At 32.0% G+C, this 25,119-nt stretch overlaps 1 protein-coding gene across 1 annotated transcript; it reads right to left on the bottom strand.

Moving 5' to 3' along the window:
• Positions 1–1,745: 1,745 nt before the first annotated feature.
• On the bottom strand, positions 1,746–20,910 carry LOC148308991 (retinol dehydrogenase 12-like). The gene is made up of 6 exons (XM_088260755.1): positions 20,763–20,910; positions 10,303–10,433; positions 5,742–5,940; positions 5,079–5,273; positions 4,058–4,161; positions 1,746–1,940 (listed from the first exon to the last, which is right to left on the bottom strand). Exons 1-6 carry the CDS (start codon positions 20,908–20,910, stop codon positions 1,746–1,748), a joined length of 972 nt encoding a protein of 323 aa, XP_088116881.1.
• Positions 20,911–25,119: the final 4,209 nt, after the last annotated feature.

The following is a 25,119-nucleotide window of genomic DNA, read 5'->3' as shown; positions in this document are numbered from 1 at the left end:
ATTGTAGATAAGTCTAAAACACGACATTTAAACAAAATTTTCTTTGGAAGAAAAACGTTTTTTTACGACAATTATTCATATTTTTTCGAAGAAAAACTTATTTTTTTAATACGACATCGGTGTTTTAAGAAAAAAACAATTATTTAAAATCTTATCTGGATTAAGAGAAAAAAATACAACTATTCGAATACTCAGGTTCAGTGCTGCAGAACAGCGTTTATTATTTAATATAATTTTGTACTTAAGTTATACATATTATATATATATATATATATATATATATATATATATATATATATATATATATATATATATATATATATATATATATATATAAATATATTATATATATAATTATATATATATATATATATATATATATATATATATATATATATATATATATATATATATATATATATATATATATATATATATATATATATATATTTATATATATATATATATATATATATATATATATATATATATATATATATATATATATATATATATATATTTATATGTTTTTTTTTTTTTTTAATTGGACACTGTCTATCCTCACTATTTGGAGATACCTGTTCTGAGGTAGGCAGGGTATGCTTATTCTTTTTATAATACAGCTTTTTATATTTTTAATGATAATATAAAAGTGGTAAGACTGAAATTATTTGAAATAAAAATTATAAAATGAAAGCAAATAGAGAGTTTAACTAAAAGAAAAGTAAAATCTAAATGAGTAATATTATAAAATTAGAAAATAGGATTATATAATTATAAAACACTGACACATAGATTAATCACACACACTTAACTTTTATTTGCTGCTCCAGCTGGGGTCTTCCAATTTTTAGGAGCCATTCTTTTGTGTGCATTTTGAATTTATTTCCAACTGAACATAATATTTCTTGTGGGAGCATATTAAAATTGTCCGCCTCCGTAGTGTAGTGGTCAGCACGCTCGGCTACCGTTATGGAGGTTCCGGGTTCGATTCCCAGGGGGTACGATCAAATAACTATTAGTGATTTTTCATTCTAATATTTATTCAATATTACCCTGGACTGGTACCTGAAGCGGAGGGCTAATCACCTTTCCTTCATGTGTTAACGACAAGATAGCACTGCGTTTAAATGATGCAGTGCCCTATGCACCATTGGTTGCGGATAAGGGTTTGAATGAAAATGAATGAATAACCTGTTAAGCTGATTAAGTGATCACTTTACACACGTGCAACATTCACCAATTCTACCCATGATTGACAAACGCACTACTTTTTTTAAAATGAATTCTCTTGACACATCGCTCACTCAAGAACGTCATAAATCAAAAATCGTCAATTTTCAGTTTTGCATGTTTTCGGAATGCCCAGAAAATGTACTATATCCCAGCAAAAGCGGCATATTTTTAACTTAATAATTCCCCACTACAGGGCAGAAAGTGTTGTTTTTGCATTTTGAAGAAAAGGTATTGTTTAATTTTTTTTAATATGCTAAATATTTTTAAATGGAGAAAAAACGTTCAGGTTTTACCTAAACAGATATGTTGCACAGTAAAAAGTTCAATAAGTGGCTTGATATTTATTTTTAATACTTTGTATTATATTTTTAAACTTTAAAAACGTTCTCTTGAGAAGATCAAGTTTTTTTTATTTATGACGTTCTTGAAAGGAGTGAGCGACATGGTAAAGGCTTGAAGAAGAAGGAGAAGAATATTGTGAACCAGATATAATTCTGGTAGCGCAATGACTAAATGTGTTTCTCAGTATCCTTGAGGCAGACTGCTTGTTCGCTGAGCTTCCAGAACTTGGCTGATCTCGTGCGGTCTCTGGCAGCTTCTGAAGGAGGAACTCGCTTGCCTAGGGAGAAATACTCTCCGGTAACGTTGTCCAATGCCCTGGAAACGCTGAGCAGGATTTGCGTCTGTGCCCCTTCCCAAGGACTCTGCAAAGGTAATAATAAAAATATTATTTTTTGACATCTCATCAAAGACGAAGTCTGGGCATTTACGGGGCTGAAATGAAATTAAATGAAAAATGAAATTAAAATGTTCTCCAATCAGTGAAAACTCAGGACGAGCCAACGCACGACCTTGACACATTCTTGCAAATGAAAATTTAACGTTTTTTCACAAAATTGTATTTAAAAAAAATAAATGTAAATATGTTTTATATTATTTTTTGACATCTCATCGAAGATGAAGAAGAATTTGGAAGTCTGGGCGATTACGGGGTTGACGACCGTCATAGGCTGGTTTCAGTGATCACTTTACACACGTGTAACATTCACCAATTTTCCCATTATTGACAACCACACTACTCAAATTCTTGGAAGTTCTATATATATGAATCAATTTAAAAACCTTGTTCTTGAATCACTAGAACTTCACTAGAGACATCTATTGGTGAGATGAAAAGAAGCATTTTATTAAGGAGAAACTCATATATTAGTATGTGAGGTCCGAATCCTGGATTATATAATCGACACACCTGAGAAACGCCAGAAAATACCATTTTCATTTTTATTATTTTAGCTTAAAATTTGACCAGATAATTTATTTACAACATTTTCAGTGTGTCCAAATACTTGTCCACAAAATCTGGATTATCTCCAATTACAGGAGTTATTTTCAAATTATTTATTTATAATGAAATAATATAAACATAACTCCTGTAATTGGAGATAATTCAGATTTTGTGAACAAGTATTTGGACACACTCAAAATGTTGTAAATAAAAATATTACATACATGTTTTAAAAACGTAGATGGAGAAGAATATGGAAGTCTGGGTATTTACAGGGATAATGACTATTAGTGTTATTATGACTATTGTCAACGCGCCCGGCTACCGTTCTGGAGGTCCCGGGTTCGATTCCCAGGGGGGTCAAATAAATATAACTGATTTTTTCACTATAATATTTAATCAATATAACCCTGGACTGGTACCTGAAGCGGAGGGCTGATCAGCTTTCCTTCGTGTGTTGACGATCAAAATAACACTGCGTTTACACGATCCAGTGCCCTATGCACCATTGGGGTGCGGATAAGGGTTTGAATGAAAATGAATGAACGACCTTTTAAACTGGTAAAGTGATCACTTTACACACGTGCAACATTCACCAATTCTACCCATGATTGACAAACACACTACTTTTATTTTTTTTTATTAAAAAAATCTGTAAATATTGATCAATCTCTTGACACAGCCATCTATGTTGGAGCGAGGAAAGCTTTTATTAAGCAGAGACTCTTTTTATTTGTATGCATGTCCGAATCCTGGATTATATCAACATACTTGAGACCCGCCTAAAAAAATGATTTTATTTTTTTATGGAGGCCATAATTTTTTTTATTTATTTATTTTATCAACATAAATTGTATAAATTTATTAAAATCACAATTCTAAACTTTTTTTTTCGAGACCCACCAAGCCACCTTGTGTGTCTTGTCGGTGGAGTTCTTTTTTAATACATTTTCATTGTTTATAATCATTTTAACCCAATATACACACAAAAAGAGAGAAAAATTAAGAAAATAAATATTTCACAATTTTCATAGAAATAACTCTTGATCATTCACCCATTCCCTTATTTTGCCTTTGTTCCATATTTTATTTTGACCTCTAACCTCCGTCGGCAACAAATTAAAAATGTTCGGAACGATATATTGCAGTGTTCGACTCCCATATTTATTGTTAAATCTTGGGACTATCAAACCTTCGTTGTGTGTAAATCGTGTATCATGGTTGTGTACTAAAGGATTTCGATATGTTCGTTTAGTTTGTTGTTCAATGACACTAGTTATTTTATTTACAATGTTTTGAATGTGTTCAAATACTTGTTCACAAATAATAAAATAATTAACAAAAGTTTTCCTTACATAGGACACTGCGGCACTGCGCCGTATAAAGAAAATGTAAAAATAATAATTAACCACCATTAGTGCCTTGCCCTTATCAAAATTATAATTTTCCCTGTTAAATTTGCTATTAAAACCTGTTAAAACGTAACCAAATTCGTTTTTTAACAAAATATTAAATAAATATTTTATATATACATACCATGCCATATATCCAAGTGAAGATATTATACGACCAAGATAAATGGTCCATTCTAAAAATATCAGTATGCACTAATCCTGGGTGTAAACAATTAACTGTTACTCCTGAAAAATAAAACAAAGAAATAAGAAAAATAAGAAAGTTAGTAATTTTTATCCTTATTAAAATATACCTACATATTTCTTTTACAAATATGTTAGTAATATTAGTATATAACCACTCACCGAGATTTTTATGCCTACCGGTTTCGAGATGTACCCGTCTCTTCGTCAGGACAATCATATTACTCTTACTACCAATATTGTTTGCAGGCTGAGGTAGTGATTGTCCTGACGAAGAGACGGGTACATCTCGAAACCTGTAGACATAAAAATCTCGGCGAGTGGTTATATACTAATATTACTAACATTTTTGTAAAAAAAAATTAACAAGAGACTTCACTAGGGACATCTATTGGTGAGATGAAAAGAAGCTTTTTATTGAGCAGAAACTCTTTTATTAGTATGTGAGGTACGAATCCTGGATTAAAAGTTCTAGTGATGCAAGAACAAGGTTACTAAATTGGTTGATATATATATATATAAATATATTTATATATATATATATATATATATATATATATATATATATATATATATATATATATATATATATATATATATATATATATATGTATATATATATATATATATATATATATATATATATATATATATATATATATATATATATATATATATATAGAACTTCCAAGAATTTGAGTGGTTTGGTTGTCAATAATGGGTAGAATTGGTGAATGTTACACGTGTGTGAAGTGATCACTTAAACCGACCTATGATGGTCGTCAGCCCCGTAAATGCCCAGACTTCCGTATTCTTCTTCATCTTTGATGAGATGTCAAATAATAATATGAAAAATAACTCCTGTAAATGGAGATAATCCAGATTTGGACACACTCAAAATGTTGTAAAAAAAGTCACATTTATTATTGAAAATGAACAGATCTTTTCCAAGTACTTACCCGTTCCTTTAAGTTTGTCAGCTAGCTCCAGCGTAAAATAGATGTTGGCAAGTTTTGAGTTGCAATACAAAAGAAATAGATTGAGAGGGGTGTTGCTCATATTGGTTTTAGTATCCTCCACGTCCAGTTTGGCGAACTGGTGAAATAATGACGAGACGTTCACGATTCGACTTGGCGTAGATTCCTTCACTTTTCCTGAAAAAAATTATATTAATAAATAATAAAACCCTTATCCGAACCCCAATGGTGCATAGGGCACTGCGTCATATAAACGCAGTGTTATCTTGATCGTTTAAACATGAAGTAAAGGTGATCAGTCCTCCGCTTCAGGTATCAGTCCAGGGTAATATTGAATAAATATGACAGTGACAAAATCACTTGTATTTATTTTACCCCCCTTAGGAATCGAACCCGGGACCTCCAGAACGGTAGCCGAGCGTGCTGACCATTACACTACGGAGGCGGACAGAAATAATGAATGTATTAATAAATGTATTATGTTATAAATAAAAATGTAAATATATTAAATGAATAAAAAAAAAGCTGATCAGTTATGAGATAAAATGGTCAGAGAGGAAAGGGTTAAGGGAGATACTTTTTCCCATTTTTTTTACTCGTTATTAGAGGTTCCACTGTACATTGGCCGTACATATAAATGCTTACCTAGAAGTATATTAGTAAAAAGGAATGGCCCATAATGATTGCTTTGCATAGTTCTCTCTATCCCGTCGTCAGTCAGTTTGGGCGGCTGTCCACTGCACCCGGCGTTATTCAGCAAAATGTCGATACGGTCTTCTTCTTCTAAAATTTCCTTGGCACATTGTCTAACGCTTTCCAGGGAGGCGAAGTCTATTTTCTTCAACTGAAAGAGAAATTTACGCGCTTTTAGAATTTTCACATACTGTATTTTTAAGATTATAAGACACGCCATAATTTTTAAGCAATGAAAAAAAACATCTTTAACTAACTAACTAACTAACAAACCATCACGCTGCTTCCCCACAGGGTACGCATCAATCTTCACAGTAGTTTGTCCGCCTGCGTAGTGTAATGGTCAGCATGCTCGGCTACCGTTCTGGAGGTCGCGGGTTCGATTCCCAGGGGGGGTCAAATAAACATAAGTGATTTTTTCACTCTAATATTTATTCAAAATTACCCTGGACTGGTACCTGAAGCGGAGGGCGGATCACCTTTCCTTCTTGTGTTAACGATCAAGATAACACTGCGTTTATATAATGCAGTGCCCTATGCACCATTGGGGTGCGGATAAGGGTTTGAATTAATGTAGTTTGATAAAGGCGAAACAATTGCCACGAATGATATAATCGATAATGCTTATCTCAGCTTTGCATTCCTTTCTTATTTCGCTATTCAAACATCGTTTTGTCACATATTCTTCTGAGAGATCGCGTTTCGACTGCATTCAGTTTACTTTCATCCCTCTTTTTCCAACTCCATGTTTCACTTCCTTACATTACAGTTGAAACCAGGACTCCGTTGTGAACTGCCGTTGTGTACTGTCTATATAGAGATGTCAAAAAATAATACATATCGCTCACTCCTTTCAAGAACGTCATAGATCATAATACTTGATTTTTCAGGAGAGCGTTTTTAATGTTAAATATTATAATACAATATATTAAAAATAAATATGAAGTGCAATATGCTTTTTACTGTGCAACAGATCTTTTTAGGTAAAAGCTGAAGGTTTTTTCTCCATTTGAAAAATATTTAGTATATTTGAAAAAACAATTAAACTGTGGCAACCCACACACATCGAATATGGCAACACCAGCTCAACGTAGCGAGCTACCTTCACCGCCAGAAAAGAACGGATCAAGCGAACCCGCCACACTTCGTCGCCACCCGTCCTCAGATCGACACGTACTTCAACTGTTCCCATATTAGAGTCACGCGATTATCCTTAAGTATTTGCTTGATTGTAATTTAATAGAACTAAATAAATTTGTGTTAAAAGTAATCCGCTTTCATCTTGCTTCCCTTCTGATAAATTAAAGTGGTATTCAACTAGAAACCATAATTGGTGACCCCCCGACGTGATCCCGAAACACGTTTTACAAAATTCGGAATTTTAGAAGCATTTTTTAAATAAAAACCGAAAAAAACAACGCGTAATAAACATCGATCACAGGAAGCGTGGCGACGAGCGTCCCAGGGATAAAACGTAAGTCAATATTTTAGTATTCTCACATATCTAACGTAAAATCTTTTCATTAAAAATAATAATCTCGAAATTAAACCTTTTATATTTGCACTACCCAATTTAGAATCTTTTCCCTGGTAAAATAAAAGTCAATTATTAACAATTTTTTGAATCCTATCTATATCCGATATATCTACCTATATCTAATCCGATGAAACCACGTGGGAGAATAGAAAATTAATTGTACCGACAGAATACTCGCCGCTATTGTAACACTGATTTCAGCTAAGACGACATCGTCTCGGTCATCTTAAGGCTGACGCAGACATCGGAAATCCACACAGGAAAAACGTGCGCGAACACATACTTCAGATACGGAAGCCGTCAACAACGAAGAGGAAACGAACAACGAAAAAGCTAAGTCAACCTAAATAAACATAATTTAAAATCATTTATTTGCCAAAAAATATATGCAAAAATTCAATAATTAGCTCTCATAGTAAACGTCACCTATCCTGTTTCATAAATAAAATCAAATCGTAAATAATTCACAAATAAAACAAGGCAAAAAACGCCGCTGTAAATGTAGAATCAATAAATTATTGTCATTTATATATATATATAAAAATAAAAATAAAATTTTTTCTTTAATATTACGTCAAAAATTATCCTAATAATCAAATTTCTTTCAGCATTGTCATAACTATATAACATCGAAAAATAATCCCATTACATTAATTCGTCTATATAAATTCTCGCTTAAAAACAGCACGTAACAATAACACGAAACAAATTCCCGAGCGTACTTCGTACCGCGGCCGATAAGCGGTAAACAAACCCGAGTCATTAACCCCACCATTTATTTTTTCTAACAACGCGAAAAATACCAATCCGTAACATCCAAACACAGCAAAATCCAAAATATTTAAATAATTTTTTTTACAAAAAAAAAAAATAAAATAAAATAATTTTTTTTAAATATCGCACAACGATGGCAACCAACGACGAACATGAATATCAAGAACCGCAGCAAGTACAACCGCAACTACAAGAATATCCGGAATATAATACAACTTGCGATCAATCAAGAAACAAAATTTTTAGTAACATCATAATGTCGAGCCTACTAAAACAAATAGAACTACTAACGCAGGAAGTCAAACAACTAAAAGCGAAACACGAAAACGACAACTGGCAAGGACGCATGAGCCGCTACGACAACAGACGACAAGAAAACGGCCGATATAGAAATAAAAGCAGATCCCCATACCGAAGCATGTCTAGAGAAAATTCAAACGACATATGTTTTTACCACAACAAGTTCAAAAACAAAGCATTCAAATGTACAAAACCATGCAGCTTCCAACCAGGAAAACTCCAACGGGGGGCCAAACTAGAGGCCTGTAACCCCCCTCATGATACATTCCGCCTCTTTGTTTACGATCGAAGAACCAACATGAAATTTCTAATCGACACTGGAGCCGACGTATCCGTGTTACCGAGGTCATACAACAACATAGAGAATTCACTCGCCTCCGACGATACAACAACAACACTCTACGGCGCCGATGGAAACCAAATAAAAACATACGGTACAAGAACACAGTTCGAATCGAAACTTTTCAAGGCACTATCGGAAATACTGGGAATAAAACACAGCAGAACATCAGCTTATCATCCACAAACAAACGGAATGATAGAGAGATGGCATCGCGCATTAAAAACCGCACTAACAGCAAAAAACGACGACACCTGGTTGGACACGCTACCAATAGTCCTACTCGGACTTAGAACTACGGTGAGAGACGAGCTTAGATGCTCACCCGCAGAACTAACTTATGGAAAAACATTACGACTCCCAAGCGACTTCTTCACAAACACCATAAGCACCGACCCAGGAATATTCGTGAGCAAACTACGTGACAGATTCACGGACGTCAGGCCGACGCCCGGCATCCACCACTCATCAAAGAAAGTATTCATACCAAAGGAACTACCGACAGCCACCCATGTATTCATCCGAACCGACTCACACAGAAAGCCCATACAAAATACGTACGAGGGCCCCTATCGAGTCGAATCGAGAACAGAAAAAACATTTGTAGTCGATATCAAAGGAAAACTAAAACACATTTCAATAGATAGATTGAAACCCGCGTTCACAACGACAATGGACGAAAAAATCGACACACAACAGAGAGCGACAGAAATCCGTACGCCAACCCCGGAAACGGACTCAAACAAGCCGACAGAAGGAAACCTGCAAGAAAGAAAAACCAGAGCAGGAAGAAAAGTTCATTTTCCAGACAGATTTCGACCATGAACGCCTGAACAATAAGAAAAAAAAAAAAAAAAAAAAAAGCCAATTGTAAAAATAAAAACTTTTATTTTACCAAGAAAAACAAATTACAATCAATAACAAGAAAAACAAACTACAGTCAACAACAAGAAAAACAAACTACGGTCAACAACAAGAAAACAATTTAAATTACATATGTACAATTTACCCATATGTTTTAAAATTTCTGATTACAGTATCATGTCTTCTGTTCAAAGACACTGGAGGAGGGCCGTGTGGCAACCCACACACATCGAATATGGCAACACCAGCTCAACGTAGCGAGCTACCTTCACCCCCAGAAAAGAACGGATCAAGCGAACCCGCCACACTTCGTCGCCACCCGTCCTCAGATCGACACGTACTTCAACTGTTCCCATATTAGAGTCACGCGATTATCCTTAAGTATTTGCTTGATTGTAATTTAATAGAACTAAATAAATTTGTGTTAAAAGTAATCCGCTTTCATCTTGCTTCCCTTCTGATAAATTAAAGTGGTATTCAACTAGAAACCATAAAACAATACCTTTTCTTCAAAATGCAAAAACAACACTTTCTGCCCTGTAACGGGTAAATATTAAGTTAAAAATATGCCGCTTTTGCTGGGATATAGTACATTTTCTGGGCATTCCGAAAACATGTGCAACTGAAAATTGTCGATTTTTTATTTATGACGTTCTTGAAAGGAGTGAGCGATATATCAGATTCATTTAACGACTTACCACAAGATTTTGGTTTCCTGTCTCCAAAAGAATAGCCGTCCTAACTTTTTCTCCTTTGGCCATATCTCTTCCCAGCAACACTACGCGAGCCCCCCTTCTAGCGAACTCCTTCGCGGACTCCAGCCCAATGCCTAGAAAATAATTATTTTTGAAAAATTTTGACCTGAATAGGTCTTCATTATTATTTATTTTATCAATAAATAATGCTCAAAAGATTCAATTTTTTTTTTTTTTTTTACAAAAATACATTTTTGAAATACAAAATAGGTAAATATACAGAACATCTTATATATAACGTTTCTACCTCTCTAATAATTTAGATACTTGTGTTTAGAGAGGGAGTTCGTTTCACATTTTTTTTTATTTTTTTTTTATAAACTAAGTAAATTAGAACAAAGTAAATTAAAATTCGTTTGTTGACGACACAATATATTTTATTATATATATTATATTTTATTATTATATATAATATATATATATTATATTTTAAAATGACGACACAATTTATTTTATTTTAATTTTACATTTACATTCTAACTCTTATCCGCTCCCAATGGTGCATAGGGCACTGCATCATATAAACGCAGTGTTATCTTTATCGTTAACACATGAAGGAAAGGCGATCAGCCCACCGCTTCAGGTACCGATCCAGGGTAGTATTGAATAAATATTAGAGTGAAAAAATCACTTAAATTTATTTGACGCCCTTTGGGAATCGAACCCGGAGGTCTCCAGAACGGTAGCCGAGCGTGCTGACCATTACACTACGGAGGCGGACGATGACGACACAATATATTTTTATTTTTATATAATATTTTAAATGTCATATTTACAAAACGATATTTTCCTTACAGATTTCGTGATATCACGATTATTGATATTTGATGGGCGTTGTGAAAAATAAGATAGTCACAAAAGATAGATGCCATGAAAAAGGAATGACATATCGCTCACTCCTTTCAACAACGTCATATATAAAAAAAACTTGATTTTTCAGGAGATCGTTTTTAAAGTTTAAAAATATAATAAAATCTATTAAAAATAAATATGAGGAACTTGAACTTTTTACTGTGCAACAGATATTTTCAGGTAAAACCTGAATGTTTTTTATCCATTTGAAAAATATTTAGTAAATTTAAAAAATAATTAAACAATATCCTTTCTTCAAAATGCATAAACAACACTTTCTGCCCTGTAGCGGGTAAATATTAAGTTAAAAATATGCCGCTTTTGCTGGGATATAGTACATTTTCTGGGCATTCCGAAAACATGCACAACTGAAAATTGACGATTATTTTATATATGACGTTGTTGAAATGAGTGAGCGATATGAAAAGTTAAAATGCAAAAGATATCGATTCATGTAAATATAGGTTTTTCATTTCAAATTGGACGTATTTGATAAAAAAAAATAGAATTTGAAATAAACATGCAAATTAGTATTGAACATCTTGTCTGAAAACTTCGGTACACATCGCGCGCACAGACTATGACAGCGCGCCGCGCAGGCTTGCTAACTTGAAGACTAACACACGTGCTGGTCCTAAGAATAAAAGATGTGGGCAGGTATTCGCACTGACGGTATATGTGGTATTAATATAAATAAATTTTAATAAATTTCTAATTTTCTTTATAAAATACAATATAACTCCAATTTTATTTGAAACCGTCAAATTTGATGTGAAAAACATATATATATATTTATATATATATATGTGTATATATTTATATATGTACATATATATTTTTATATATACATATATATATATATATATATATATATATATATATATATATATATATATATATATATATATATATATATATATATATATATATATATACAGTGGGTGGCCAAATTATTAGGGACACTTGTCCTTTTTTGTAATTTTCAAGTTTAAATGAATTTTATGATCAAATAAATTTGTTCTAATTAAAAAATATTATTTATTTTTGTTGCTTGTATCATAATTATTGTTTTTAAGACGTAGCAATGCTGCAAAATATCCAAGAAGTAAGTTTTTTTTCTCATTTTAGTGTTAATTAGTGAAAAATGGTGTTGGTGTGAGCTCAGTTAATATTTTTTTAAACCATTTTTCTGTATGTTTTTTGAGTCCAAGACTATAAAAAATTAAGTATTGTTTAATAATTTATTAGTTTTGCTAATTTAATAAGTAAATTTCAATTAATTTTTAATTAAAATTCAATTTAGTTTGAATTGAACCTTAATATTCTAAATTTAAGTATGGGCAAGTCTTTAGACATATCTCCAAGAAAATTTAGGGAAGTACCAACCTAACTACTTCATTCCACATATTCCTAAAGAGAGATAGCAGTACTCACAGGTATTTTGAAGTCTGGAGTCAACCGGATAAAAAGAAAAATTCATAAAAACCCACCTCTAGAAGCAGCCCGCTTCTGAAAAAGTGGCAGAAAAACGATCACCACTCCGCGTGGTCACCGTAAAATCAGGGACATCTATTTCCAAAATTGTAAAACGTATGTTGATTGTCCACTACGTTGATAAACGATGTAGGAATCAACGAGTCAAAAATGACAGTTTGGAGACGGTTAGTTGAAGTAAATCTAATTGGTCGACGTCCAACCAAAAAACTACGCCTGACTGAGGCCATGAAGAAAAAACGACTCTTATGGGCCAGAACACTCCGAAATATGACTGTTTCGGACTGGAATCGAGTATTTATGACTTATATTTGTAAAATAAAATAAGAAGATAATAAAAAATACACATTTTTGCAATCATGGTAATACTTTATAGGTCTGCTTCTAAGACGAGTCAACATTTAAAATTTTGGTGGAAAAAACTTAATTCGTCCGACGGGGCCCAGGAGAAAAATTCCACCCGGACTGTTTGGTGAAGAGGGCTAAAAACACCCTGTTAGCATAATGTTGTGGTCCATGATCTTATTTAAGGGTATGGGACGCCTCCATATCATGGAAGGGACCATGAGGCAAGACCAGTACCAGCGAGTACTGAAAAGTCGGCTCCAGCCGAAGCTAAGGAATGGTTCCCTGGTGATGAAGAGTATGTGTTTATGCATGAATAAGTACCGTGTCATAAAGCCAGGAGTGTTACCGCATTCCTGGCTGAAAAAAACGTCTGTTGAGTATGTGTTTTGCCTTGCCCGGGCAATTTGCTGGATATGAACCCCATTGAAAACATTTGGAGGCTAACGAAACGGGAAATTGCTAAAAAAAGTCATCATCACCAAGCGGTTACTGAAAGAAACTCGTATCAGAGTATGGCATGGTAACCCTAATCTTCGGCACAATACAAAAATCTGCATAGAAAGCATGACCCGACGTTTGGAAGTTGTAATTGCAGCATAGGGTGTTATTACTAAATATTAAGGTTTTTCCTGAAATTTTTGAATAATCGCTTTTTATGATAAAAATAAATTACTTTTATTAAATGTTTGATTACATTGCTTCTAAATTCTAAATAAAGCACCCCAATCGATAAAAAAATAATTAAAAAACCTAATTATTTGCTCATTAAATTCATTTGATCATGAAAATTACAGGAAATTCGAAGTGTCCCTAATAATTTGGCCACCCACTGTATATATATATATATATATATATATATATATATATATATATATATATATATATATATATATATATATATATATATATATATATACATATACTTACATATACAAATATATAAATATGAGTATGTATTTTAATTATTAATCAGTCCCCAGGCGCCAAATAAACAGATCCGGTTCTGTTGACCCGCGTAAAAGAAATGCGATTTAAAAGTGAACGTGTGGAAACCCTAGATTACGGTTTAATTAGCTTCATAGTAAGAGATGGGTGTCGGGCTTTTTTCTATAACAATGGTATGAAAAGAGACCACATCATTTGTGGTACTTACATCACCAATATACGTGAGAGAGTACTCGTGCGTTTAAATTGTAGGCTGAGATATAGGATGTAGGAAAGTATGTAGTATAACGCAAGAGTTCATTTATCTTAAACTCTATTGCATAATATGACATAACACAACGTAATATTCTGATTTGGGGATATGCGTTGTTGTCGAATTACGTCACATTTATAGGCCTTAGCGATACAGTGTGTTCACAAATTATATGTTCATTTTTTGGCAGAGCACTCACGATGGATCAATTTCATGATGTGCTATTACTGGCTAATAAATTAATACAAAAAATCACAAGACTATCGGTAACATTCTTATTGAAATCTGTAGAGAAGGAAGGGAGATATGAAGGTTTAAACTTTAGATATTTAAATAAAACGGAAACCGGACACCGCCATACGTCATCGGGTGTGTTATACGGCGTATCCCAAAATGTCTCTACTTTATAGAGCTATAATAGTATTTAAATAAGTCCATCGTTTCTGTGACATCATTCATTACCAACTTACGAAAACAACGTTTTTACGAATTTTGATTATATTGAAAATATTGATTATATCGGCTGTTATAAATACAAAACGAGTCTAAAACAATCCTTTATGGGTTAAGTGTGTTAAATTAGGTATTTCTCCCGTCTGATAATGATCCATTACACGTGTGTAAAGTGATCACTTAAACCAGCATATGACGGTCGTAACCCTGTAAATCCAGACTTCCTTATTCATCTTCATCTATGTTGAGATAAAATACTTTAAATTAAAAACGAAATCTGCCTCCCTACAAACTAGGGTAGTATAGCAAACACATTTTAAAGGTCTACATTTGACCTGACGATGAAATGGTTATTCCGAAGCCGGCAGTCATGAAGTAGTTATTTAAGTGGTATTACACAAAGTTAACGATGAATGATAATTAGAGTGTTATATGCATTACCATACCACAAACTAAACAATGTTTTTTATATATAAAACATTTTAAATGTATTTTCATAACTGCATATTTAAATATATAAAGTAAAAATACCAAGATTATAAACGGGAATTATGAAGATAAGAAGTCACAATTTATGACATAATCGGATCAAATTATATCTTAGATAATTAAAATATTAGAGTTTTAAAATGGTGTTCGACGTTAATCGATATGACTAGAAATAATCACTAATTTTAGAATTTTTTCAGACAAAATGTATTTTATGAGATACCTACTAAAGATATACAGTCGAACTCAGTTATAATGAGAATGGAGGGACTGACTGAATTTGCACGTAATAACCGTTACTCGTTATATGCGAGAATAGGTATTTTTGTAAAAACATACCTATCACATGGATTATGTTATCTGGAATGGACACATAACACAACATGTCACATTTGTACATGCGTATATTGAAACAAAATTCATACAATTCACCTATTACACACATGTCATATTTTTCTGGTCCGTGATGTTCTTTTTAAATGCAAATAAAAATACAATGTAGAATCTGAGAATGAAACTTTTTACACACTTTAACATTTTTCGCGCCATATTCTATTTCGCGAATAATTTCGAGATTAGATTTTGAGATATTTTAGTATTTACCGAGTAAAACTGAAACAAAAAAATAAACTTCACTTATAATTTAAATTTTATATTATTTATTTGACATCTCATCAAAGATGAAGAAGAATATGGAAGTCTGGGCATTTACGGGGCTGCCGACCGTCATAGGCTGGTTTAAGTGATCACTTTACACACGTGTAACATTCACCAATTCTACCCATTATTGACAACCACACTTCTCAAATTCTTGGAAGTTCTTTATATGTACATGAACCAATTTAGATGTCAAAAAAAAATATGAAATTAACTCCTGTAATTGGAGATAATCCAGATTTTGTGAACAAGTATTTGGACACACTCAAAATGTTGTAGACGTGACAAATCTTGCTATTTGCAACATGCAATTTAAACCCATATGAGTGAAACCATTTTTTTTTTATTGTCGGTGATAATACCAATTTGGTACTTAACGTCATAAACGTAATCCGATCCTGGCGGCATCGGTGTAATTGCCCTGTCGGATTTAATTACTTAAGGTCGAAAATGTTTTAAGACATTCAAATATTTATAACATTTCAAAAAAAGACGATCTTTTTTTGCTCGCTATAGCCTAGAAATTGCTCGTTTTAACCGTGAATAAATGTATGTAGAAAATCAAAAACCAAAATGTCTACGAATTTTTTCCTCGTTTTATGAGACATCTTGGAAAAAAAATGGTAAAATTTTACGGCTTTGAACCGAAAAATAAACAACATGTAAAGGGGTAAATTGAGAATTAGGCATGATGAAGCGTAGAAAAAACAATTGTACATCGGATGCGGCATTCCTACGGAGCAAGCTTGTCAGGATGACCGAGATAAATAAAGTTGAATGGCCCGAGAGAGAAACCTTGTCAGGGTAGAGGCGTTAGCCACATATGTAACTAGGTGTAGATAACTAATAATATATATAATAATAATAATAATAAAACCCTTATCCGCACCCCAATGGTGCATAGGGCACTGCGTCATATAAACGCAGTGTTATCTTGATCGCTTACACATGAAGGAAAGGTGATCAGCCCTCCGTTTCAGGTACCAGGGTAATATTGAATAAATATAACAGTGAAAAAAATCACTTATATTTATTTTACCCCCCTTGGGAATCGAACCCGGGACCTCCAGAACGGTAGCCGAGCGTGATGACCATTACACTACGGAGGCGGATAATATATATATTTTTTAAATGATTAATTGTAATTTTCATTACTGAAACAAATGCCATCGTCGAATATAAATTAAATTTACATTAATATTTAATATTTTATTTATATATGTTTCCTAAACTTCGATACTTCCTTCGAGTAGTTTTCATTCTGATAATACTGCATTAAATAAATCAGAAGCCATAAGATTACCAACCTTCTTGATATTTTTTTTGCAGATATTCGTAAAATGATTAAAAGCAGTCAGTTACTTTTGAAGCACACTGTGACTAATGAGTTCGCGCGGGGCCGCCGTACACGACTCCCATCACCAATTTACTTTCTTTTATTCAACCCATTAATTATAATATTCGGATACATCTTTCTTCAGGTCGGCGCTCAATAGAAAACCTGTTTCGTTGTTGACGTTTTGCATAGCCATACAAATATAAAAGGTCATTATAACTTAGAGTATTGTAAGCGTATTGTGCAATATGCGAGGTTTGGATACGTTTTTCCTCGAAAGCCTTACATAACGTGCGTGAGCCTGGATAGGTACCCACTGGAATAGCCAAACTATAGCTCTGATGGAGGCGTATTTGCAACAGACGCGAAAATTTTGGTCGTTCTACTAGGATACTGCTAATTTTGGCCGTACTGCTAGGGTTGCCAGGTCTTTTCCAAATAAATACCGAACAGATAGCAAAAAAGTATAAATCGTTTATTTATATATTAATTACTTAAAATACAAAGTACCATTGCACTAGAGCAGGGGTTCCCAAAGTGTGCGCCGTAGAATGTGAAGAGGGGCGCCGTGAGTCGATCTTCTATCATTATCCGAAACCACAAATATTTTATTTTTTGTTGCTCTCTGTTCCAATTCTGAATTCTTATAGATAGAATAAAACTCAATTTCACACTGTGGATGTTTTAATTTTTGTGCATATCTACCCAACTACTATTACTGTAAGTAATTTATACATTTCCGACTATAATATATACAGGATCTTTCATTAAGTGCTTTCTATCTTTAAATTTTAATAAAACAAAGTGTGCTTCAGAGATGTAGCATCAACAATATGGTCGCTATTAACTGTGAAAATTTAAAAGTCTTTATTGAAAGACCCTATATATACATATATATATATATATATATATATATATATATATATATATATATATATATATATATATATATATATATATATATATATATATATATATATATATATATATATATATATATATATATATATATATATATATATATATATATATATATATATATATATATATATGTATATAGTCACCATGTCTATTCCAAATGCTTACTAATGTAGGGCGCCGTGACAAAATACTAAGCTTGTAAGTGCGCCGCGAGCTGAAAAAGATTGGGAACCCCTGCACAAGAGCAACTAGCTAACCTAACTTTTATTTTTTCTCACTAATGCACGCTTCCAGCAATGTCTTATTTGTTTTAACTGTCATGCATTTCAAGACGTGTCAGACTGAAATTACATCGTATACATAATTCAGCCTTTACTATCCACACTTAATTTATTACGGCTGTCCTGCACTTTGCAATCTACTGTTTTCATTAGCAACAAATAATCTTACTGCACTCATTCTCACCCTCCTTACGAAAATATCTTTTGATAGCATTCCAATCAAGCAACAGCCTTTCCACAACTGGAAACAAAGTTGCCATCAAACTGTTATAGAGCGAAGTACAGCATGATATATTTGGTTAACAATAGCGTTATTTATAAAGGAGAAAAATTTATTAAAGCACCGTGTTAATAAAAATTTATTAACACGGTGCTAAAATACCGAACGGTTCGGTAAAATGCCAAACACATCGCTCACTCCTTTGAACAACGTCATATATCAAAAAACTTGATTTTTCAGTAGATCGTTTTTAATGTTGAAGAATATACTAAAATCTATTTTAAATAAATATCAAGCCACTTATTTAGCTTTTTTCTGTGCAACAGATATTTTTAGGTAAAACCTGAATGTTTTTTCTCCATTAGAAAAATATTTAGTAAATTTAAAAAAATAATTAAACAATACCTTTTCTTCAAAATGCAAAAACAACACTTTCTGCCCTAAAGCGGATAAATATTAAGTTAAAAATTTGCCGCTTTTGCTGGGATATAGTACATTTTCTGGGCATTCCGAAAACATGCACAACTGAAAATTGACGATTTTGATATATGACGTTGTTGAAAGGAGAAAAAAGATATGTATTCTACGCTTTTCTCTATGGTTTTTTGCTAATTATTATTTTTAGGCATTAGTGCTTATAATTATTTTTAAGGCATTACAACTAATAATTATTTTTAAGGCATTACAACTAATAATTATTTTTAAGGCATTACAACTAATTATTATTTTTAAGGCATTACAACTAATAATTATTTTTAAGGCATTACAACTAATAATTATTTTTAAGGCATTACAACTAATAATTATTTTTAAGGCATTACAACTAATAATTATTTTTAAGGCATTACAACTAATAATTATTTTTAAGGCATTACAACTAATAATTATTTTTAAGGCATTACAACTAATAATTATTTTTTAGGCATTAGTGCTAATAATTATTTCTTAGCATTCGTGTTAATTTTTCATAAAATACAACTTGTAGACTCAAAAAATCTGTATTTGATTTAAAAATTCATACATAAATTAAAATGGAGTTTTAATTTATGTATGAATTTAAGTGTTAATAATTATTTTCTGGTATTAATACTAATAATTATTTATTGGCATTAGTGCCAATAATTACTTTCAGGCACTAGTACTAATAATTATTTTTATGGTAATAAGTAGGTACAAATAATATTTTTTGGCAATAGTGCTAATAATAATTTTTAAGGCATGGGTACTAATTATTTTTTTAGACATACATAAGTGGTAATAATTAATTTTGAAGCTTTAGTGTAAATAATTATTTTTAATGCATTTGTACTAACAATTATTTTTTAGCCATTAGTACTAATAATTATTTTCTGGCATTAGTACTTATAATTATTTATTGGCATTAGTGCCAATAATTATTTTCTGGCATTAGTACTTATAATTATTTATTGGCATTAGTGCCAATAATTATTTTCAGGCATTAGTACTTATAATTATTTATTGGCATTAGTGCCAATAATTATTTTTAGGCATTGATGCTAACAATTATTTTGTTTATAAATATTTTCTTGATTCCTGACCAATATTATGTGAAAATCGTTGTACTATAAAAATTTAAAACACACCCAATATCCATGCATAAAATTACAAAATATTAAGGTAAGGTAGATAAAGAGGGATAAAACCGGGTTTTTATTGTTTCAATTTTCAAAATATTCTTAGTTATTTGAAAAATAATTGTTAATTTTTTTAAAAAGAATCAGTATCCATATTTTGTCCGCCTCCGTAGTGTAATGGTCACCACGCTCGGCTACCGTTTTGAAGGTCCCGGGTTCGATTCCCAAGGGGGGTAAAATAAATATAAGTGATTTTTTCACTGTAATATTCATTCAATATTATTACCCTGGACTGGTACCTGAAGCGGAGGGCTGATCACCTTTCCTTCATGTGTAAACGATCAAGATAACACTGCGTTTATATGACGCAGTGCCCTATGCACCATTGGTGCGGACAAGGGTTTTATTATTATTATTATTTATTATCCATATTTAAATTTTTACTATGTTTTCCATAAAAAAATAGTTATTTTTACTATAGAATCATAAGTGATTTGAGAAAAAGATATCTAATTTTTCCTTTTTTCTTGTTATTTTAAATAATTATAAAAAAAATTACCGGAACTGGCTCCTGTGACAACCGCCGTCTTCCCATCTAGCCTCTCGTTACCTTTGAACAGTCTAACTTTCCGTTTACCTAATCCTTTTAACCAGTATATTATAATTCCGACGACTGTGAACAATACAACGTAAACAATGAGAGACATTTTGCCGTACTAAACAAACAGGACTAAACAAGATGAAAGCGATCGCGTATACTGAATATTGATCCAAATGCTTAAAGTTTACGATAATCCGTCTCTACGTTTGCGGAGAGTAGGGATGCTATTTGGAAAGTCGTTATGAGGTTCATTGACGAGAGATTTTGGCGAACAAACAGTGCCGGATTTTGGGGAGTTCTAGAGCCCCAGGGCGCCAATGCCACTTGAGATGGGGCGCCATTTAATGCTTAACGTTTAAGGGGATATTCGCAAACACAGAATTTCTAAAATTACATATAATAATACATCGCTTACTCCTTTCAACGTCATATATAAAAAAAACTTGATTTTTCAGGAGATCGTTTTTAAAGTTTAAAAATATAATGAAATGTATTAAAAATCAAGCGACTTATTGAACTTTTAACTGTGCAACAGATCTTTTTAGGTAAAACCCGAATGCTTTTTCTCCATTTGAAAAATATTAAGTAAGTGTATTAAAAAAATATTAAACAATACCTTTTCTTCAAGACGCAAAAACAACACTTCTACTCTGTAGCGGATAAATATTAAGTTGAAAATATGCCGCTTTTACTGGGATATAATACATTTTCTGTGCATTCCGAAAATATGCACAACTGAAAAATTACGAATTTTTATATATGACGTTGTAGAAAGGAGTGAGCGATATGTTACCTGATTGGATTTAAAGAAAATTGAGTTGCGACTTAAAACTGGGCCTAAAGGGGGATAATTTTTTTTAGACTTAGGTAACATTTTTAACTTAAATGAAATTTTAGCTTAAAACACCGTCAATGCATTTAAAAAAATAAGTTTGTCCACTAAATATATAATTTAAAAAATTATCAAACGATTATTGTTATTATTACAACGTGGTTTTATTATTATCATTATTATTATTATGTGATATTATTATTATTACGATTTTTGATTAATGGATTCTGCAGTCACTTTGTGGTAATATGTATAAGTATATATATTTATTTAATAGATTTATATTATCCACTGACACTTCGTGATGGAATTGCATTTTAATATATTATTAGATTAAAACCAATATTTTTAGCTTTTCCACTTTATTTTTATTCGACCAGCGACCGGGTTTCGTCGTTACCGACATCACCAGTCTGATGATGTCGGTAACGACGAAACCCGGTCGCTGGTCAAATAAAAATAAAGTGGAAAAGCTAAAAATATTGGTTTTAATCTAATAACATACTATATTTATTTTTTAAGTTTTACTTGGTAAATACCAATATTTCCTAAAATCACAATTGATACATACGTGTTTCTATGCGGAAAGCATGGAAAAACGGATTTATCACAATAGATTTGAGGAAATACCGCGTAAAAATTCATTTAATTCAATGTTAGATTAAAATAAAGACAAAATAAACATGATTTTTTCTTATGTTTTATTTTTTTTTTTGTTACATGAAATTTTCAAAGCAAAGTATATAATTTACACTATGAAATGTTGTATTTGCGTTAAATTAAGAGTACAAATATTAAACAATGATTCCGTTTCACTTTCAAAACATTTTCTAACATAAAAATTCATCAAATAATTTCGGATACTTTTTACCAGGGCGTATTTAACCGTACGCTGTTTGAAAATGAATCTCGTATCACAATGGATTTTAAGAAATACTTACTGGTATTATAACGATTAACTTATGCTTTGTGAACACTACGTAAAATATCGTACGAAAATGTGGCGTATTTTCATTTTTTATATGAAAAATACGAAACGGGCGCCCTTTTTAACTCGGCGCCTGGTTTTCGTGTTGCAACAGACTCTATAGTAGATCCGGCACGCTTTTAGCGCCTCCAACAACTTTGTATTGGAGCGCCGAGAAGCCTTAGTCCGACACTGGCCTCAAATATACTCGCAGGTACAACTGATTACATTATATAATGTATGTAATACTGTGTATCATATCCCGTTGTTGCTTACATTTTTCTATGTCAGTTTCAAACGTTGCAAAATGAAAACAAACGAAAAAATATTCATGACAATATGGTGGGGCTTTTAATATAATAACTCGCAGTTACGTGAACAAATATTTTTCGAAAAAATTTCATTGAAAGTTCATTTTAACCTTACATTTTTTTAATCATACATTTAAAACCAGAATTTAGTTAAAAGCAATTTTTTGCTAAAACTAACACTACAGCATTTGGAGTGTGTCCAAATACTTATTCACAAATATGGATTATCTCCAATTAGAAGTTATTTTTTATATTATTTTTTTGACATCTCAGTATAGATGAAGAAGAATATGGAAGTCTGGGCATTAACAGGTCTTACAACCGTCATAGGCTGGTTTAAGTGGTCACTTTATACACGTGTAACATTCACCAATTCCACCCATCATTGACAACCACACTACTCAAATTCTTGGAACTTCTAACTTTCGACTTTGATCGGTGTATTTAGAAGTTTCAAGAATTTCAGTAGTAAAAATGCACTGTAAAAAATGCACCATCTCTTTTAAGAAACGTCTGAGACATAGAATCTCATCTACCATTAGAATCCTAACGGTCCATCGAACCTCACCCCTTAGTTTTTTCCTCTACCTCCTTCCCTAAACTCCCGTTCTTCCTTTTCCTTCCATATTATCATCAATTTGTAATAGTTCATAAATATTTAATAAAAAAAATAGTAGTTGCTTAGACACAAAAATTATTTGTAATTGTCCGCCTCCGTGGTGTAATGGTTAGCGTGTTTAGCAACAGTGCTGGAGGTCCCGGGTTCGATTCCCAGGGGGGATGAAAATTAAGATTTTTTTATACTCTAATATTTATGTAATATTACCCTGGACTGATCTCTGAGGCGCAGGAGTGATCACCTTACCTTCATGTAAAAAAACAAAAAAACACTGTATTTTCGTCATTACGATGCAGTGCTCTATGCACCATTGGGTGCGAATAAGGGTAATAGAAGAAGAAAAAGAAGAGGAATGTGTACAATATGTTTTATTTTTATGTTCAAACACTATCTACCCTCTGATTGCAAACAGCTATATAAGGTAATAAACGTTTTGACCAATATCACTAGTCTGTTTTTAAAGCCAATATACTTTTAGCCTGCCAATATATATTTTCTTTTCTAAAGTTTAAAAAAATAAATAAAATGGTTTCTGCGCAGCCTTTATCTGTGAAGTAGGAATATCGTCGAACCATAATGTATTTTAACCGCCCAATTATTTGAGTATTATAGTATATCGCTCACTCCTTTCAACAACGTCATATATAAAAAATCGTCAATTTTCAGTTGTGCATGTTTTCGGAAAGCCCAGAAAATGTACTTAATCTCAGAAAAAGCAGCATATATTTAACTTAATATTTACCCGCTATAGGACAGAAAGTGTAGTTTTTGCATTTTTAAGAAAAGATATTGTTTAATTAATTTTTAAAATATACTAAATATTTTTCAAATGGAGAAAAAACTTTCAGGTTTTATCTAAAAAGATCTGTTGCACAGTAAAAAGTTCAATAAGTGGCTTGATATTTATTTTTATATACATTTCATTATATTTTTAAACTTTTAAAACTTTAAACTTAGCACAATCAGGTATGTCAAATACTTGAAAGCGGCCGGGTCAGGAGTCGTAATAATCGTCGGATATGTATGAGGAGATGCATGAATGTTGAAGAGGCAAAGAATGTTTGCAAAGACAGAGTGGTGTGGCGTTCGATTCTCTCTGCCTACCCCTGCGGGGAAGCGGCGTGATGGTTAGTTAGTTTTTTATTTTATTTTTAAAAACGATCTCCTGAAAAATCAAGTTTTTTGATATATGACGTTGTTGGAATGAGTGAGTGATATGGTATCAAACCAATATCACTACATAGTATGTTTTTGGTTATTTTTTTACGTGTTTTTTTTTGCAATAAGCCCGCCAATGTACATATTTATTTTCTGTTACATGAAGATTAAATAAATAAATTAAATAATTGTAATATAATGGTTTCATCTACGGAGTAGGAAAATCGTCGAACCATGATGTTTTTTCGAATGACCGTCCAATTATTTGAGTATTACATATAATATATTCCACAAAACAATAAAGCGATCAACCATATTGCAACTATAGGCAACTAATGTTATGCACATTGATTAAAAAATAATTTAAATCCCATTAAATATTTATATTATATTATCAGATCAATTTTTTTTGAGGAACGTAGAAGAAT

This window comes from Brachycentrus maculatus, unplaced genomic scaffold (assembly GCF_059751285.1).
Source record: "Brachycentrus maculatus isolate JH-2025_06_01 unplaced genomic scaffold, ASM5975128v1 h1tg000142l, whole genome shotgun sequence".
Classification (NCBI taxonomy): domain Eukaryota; kingdom Metazoa; phylum Arthropoda; class Insecta; order Trichoptera; family Brachycentridae; genus Brachycentrus; species Brachycentrus maculatus.
This window is presented reverse-complemented; position numbering and strand designations above follow the sequence as displayed.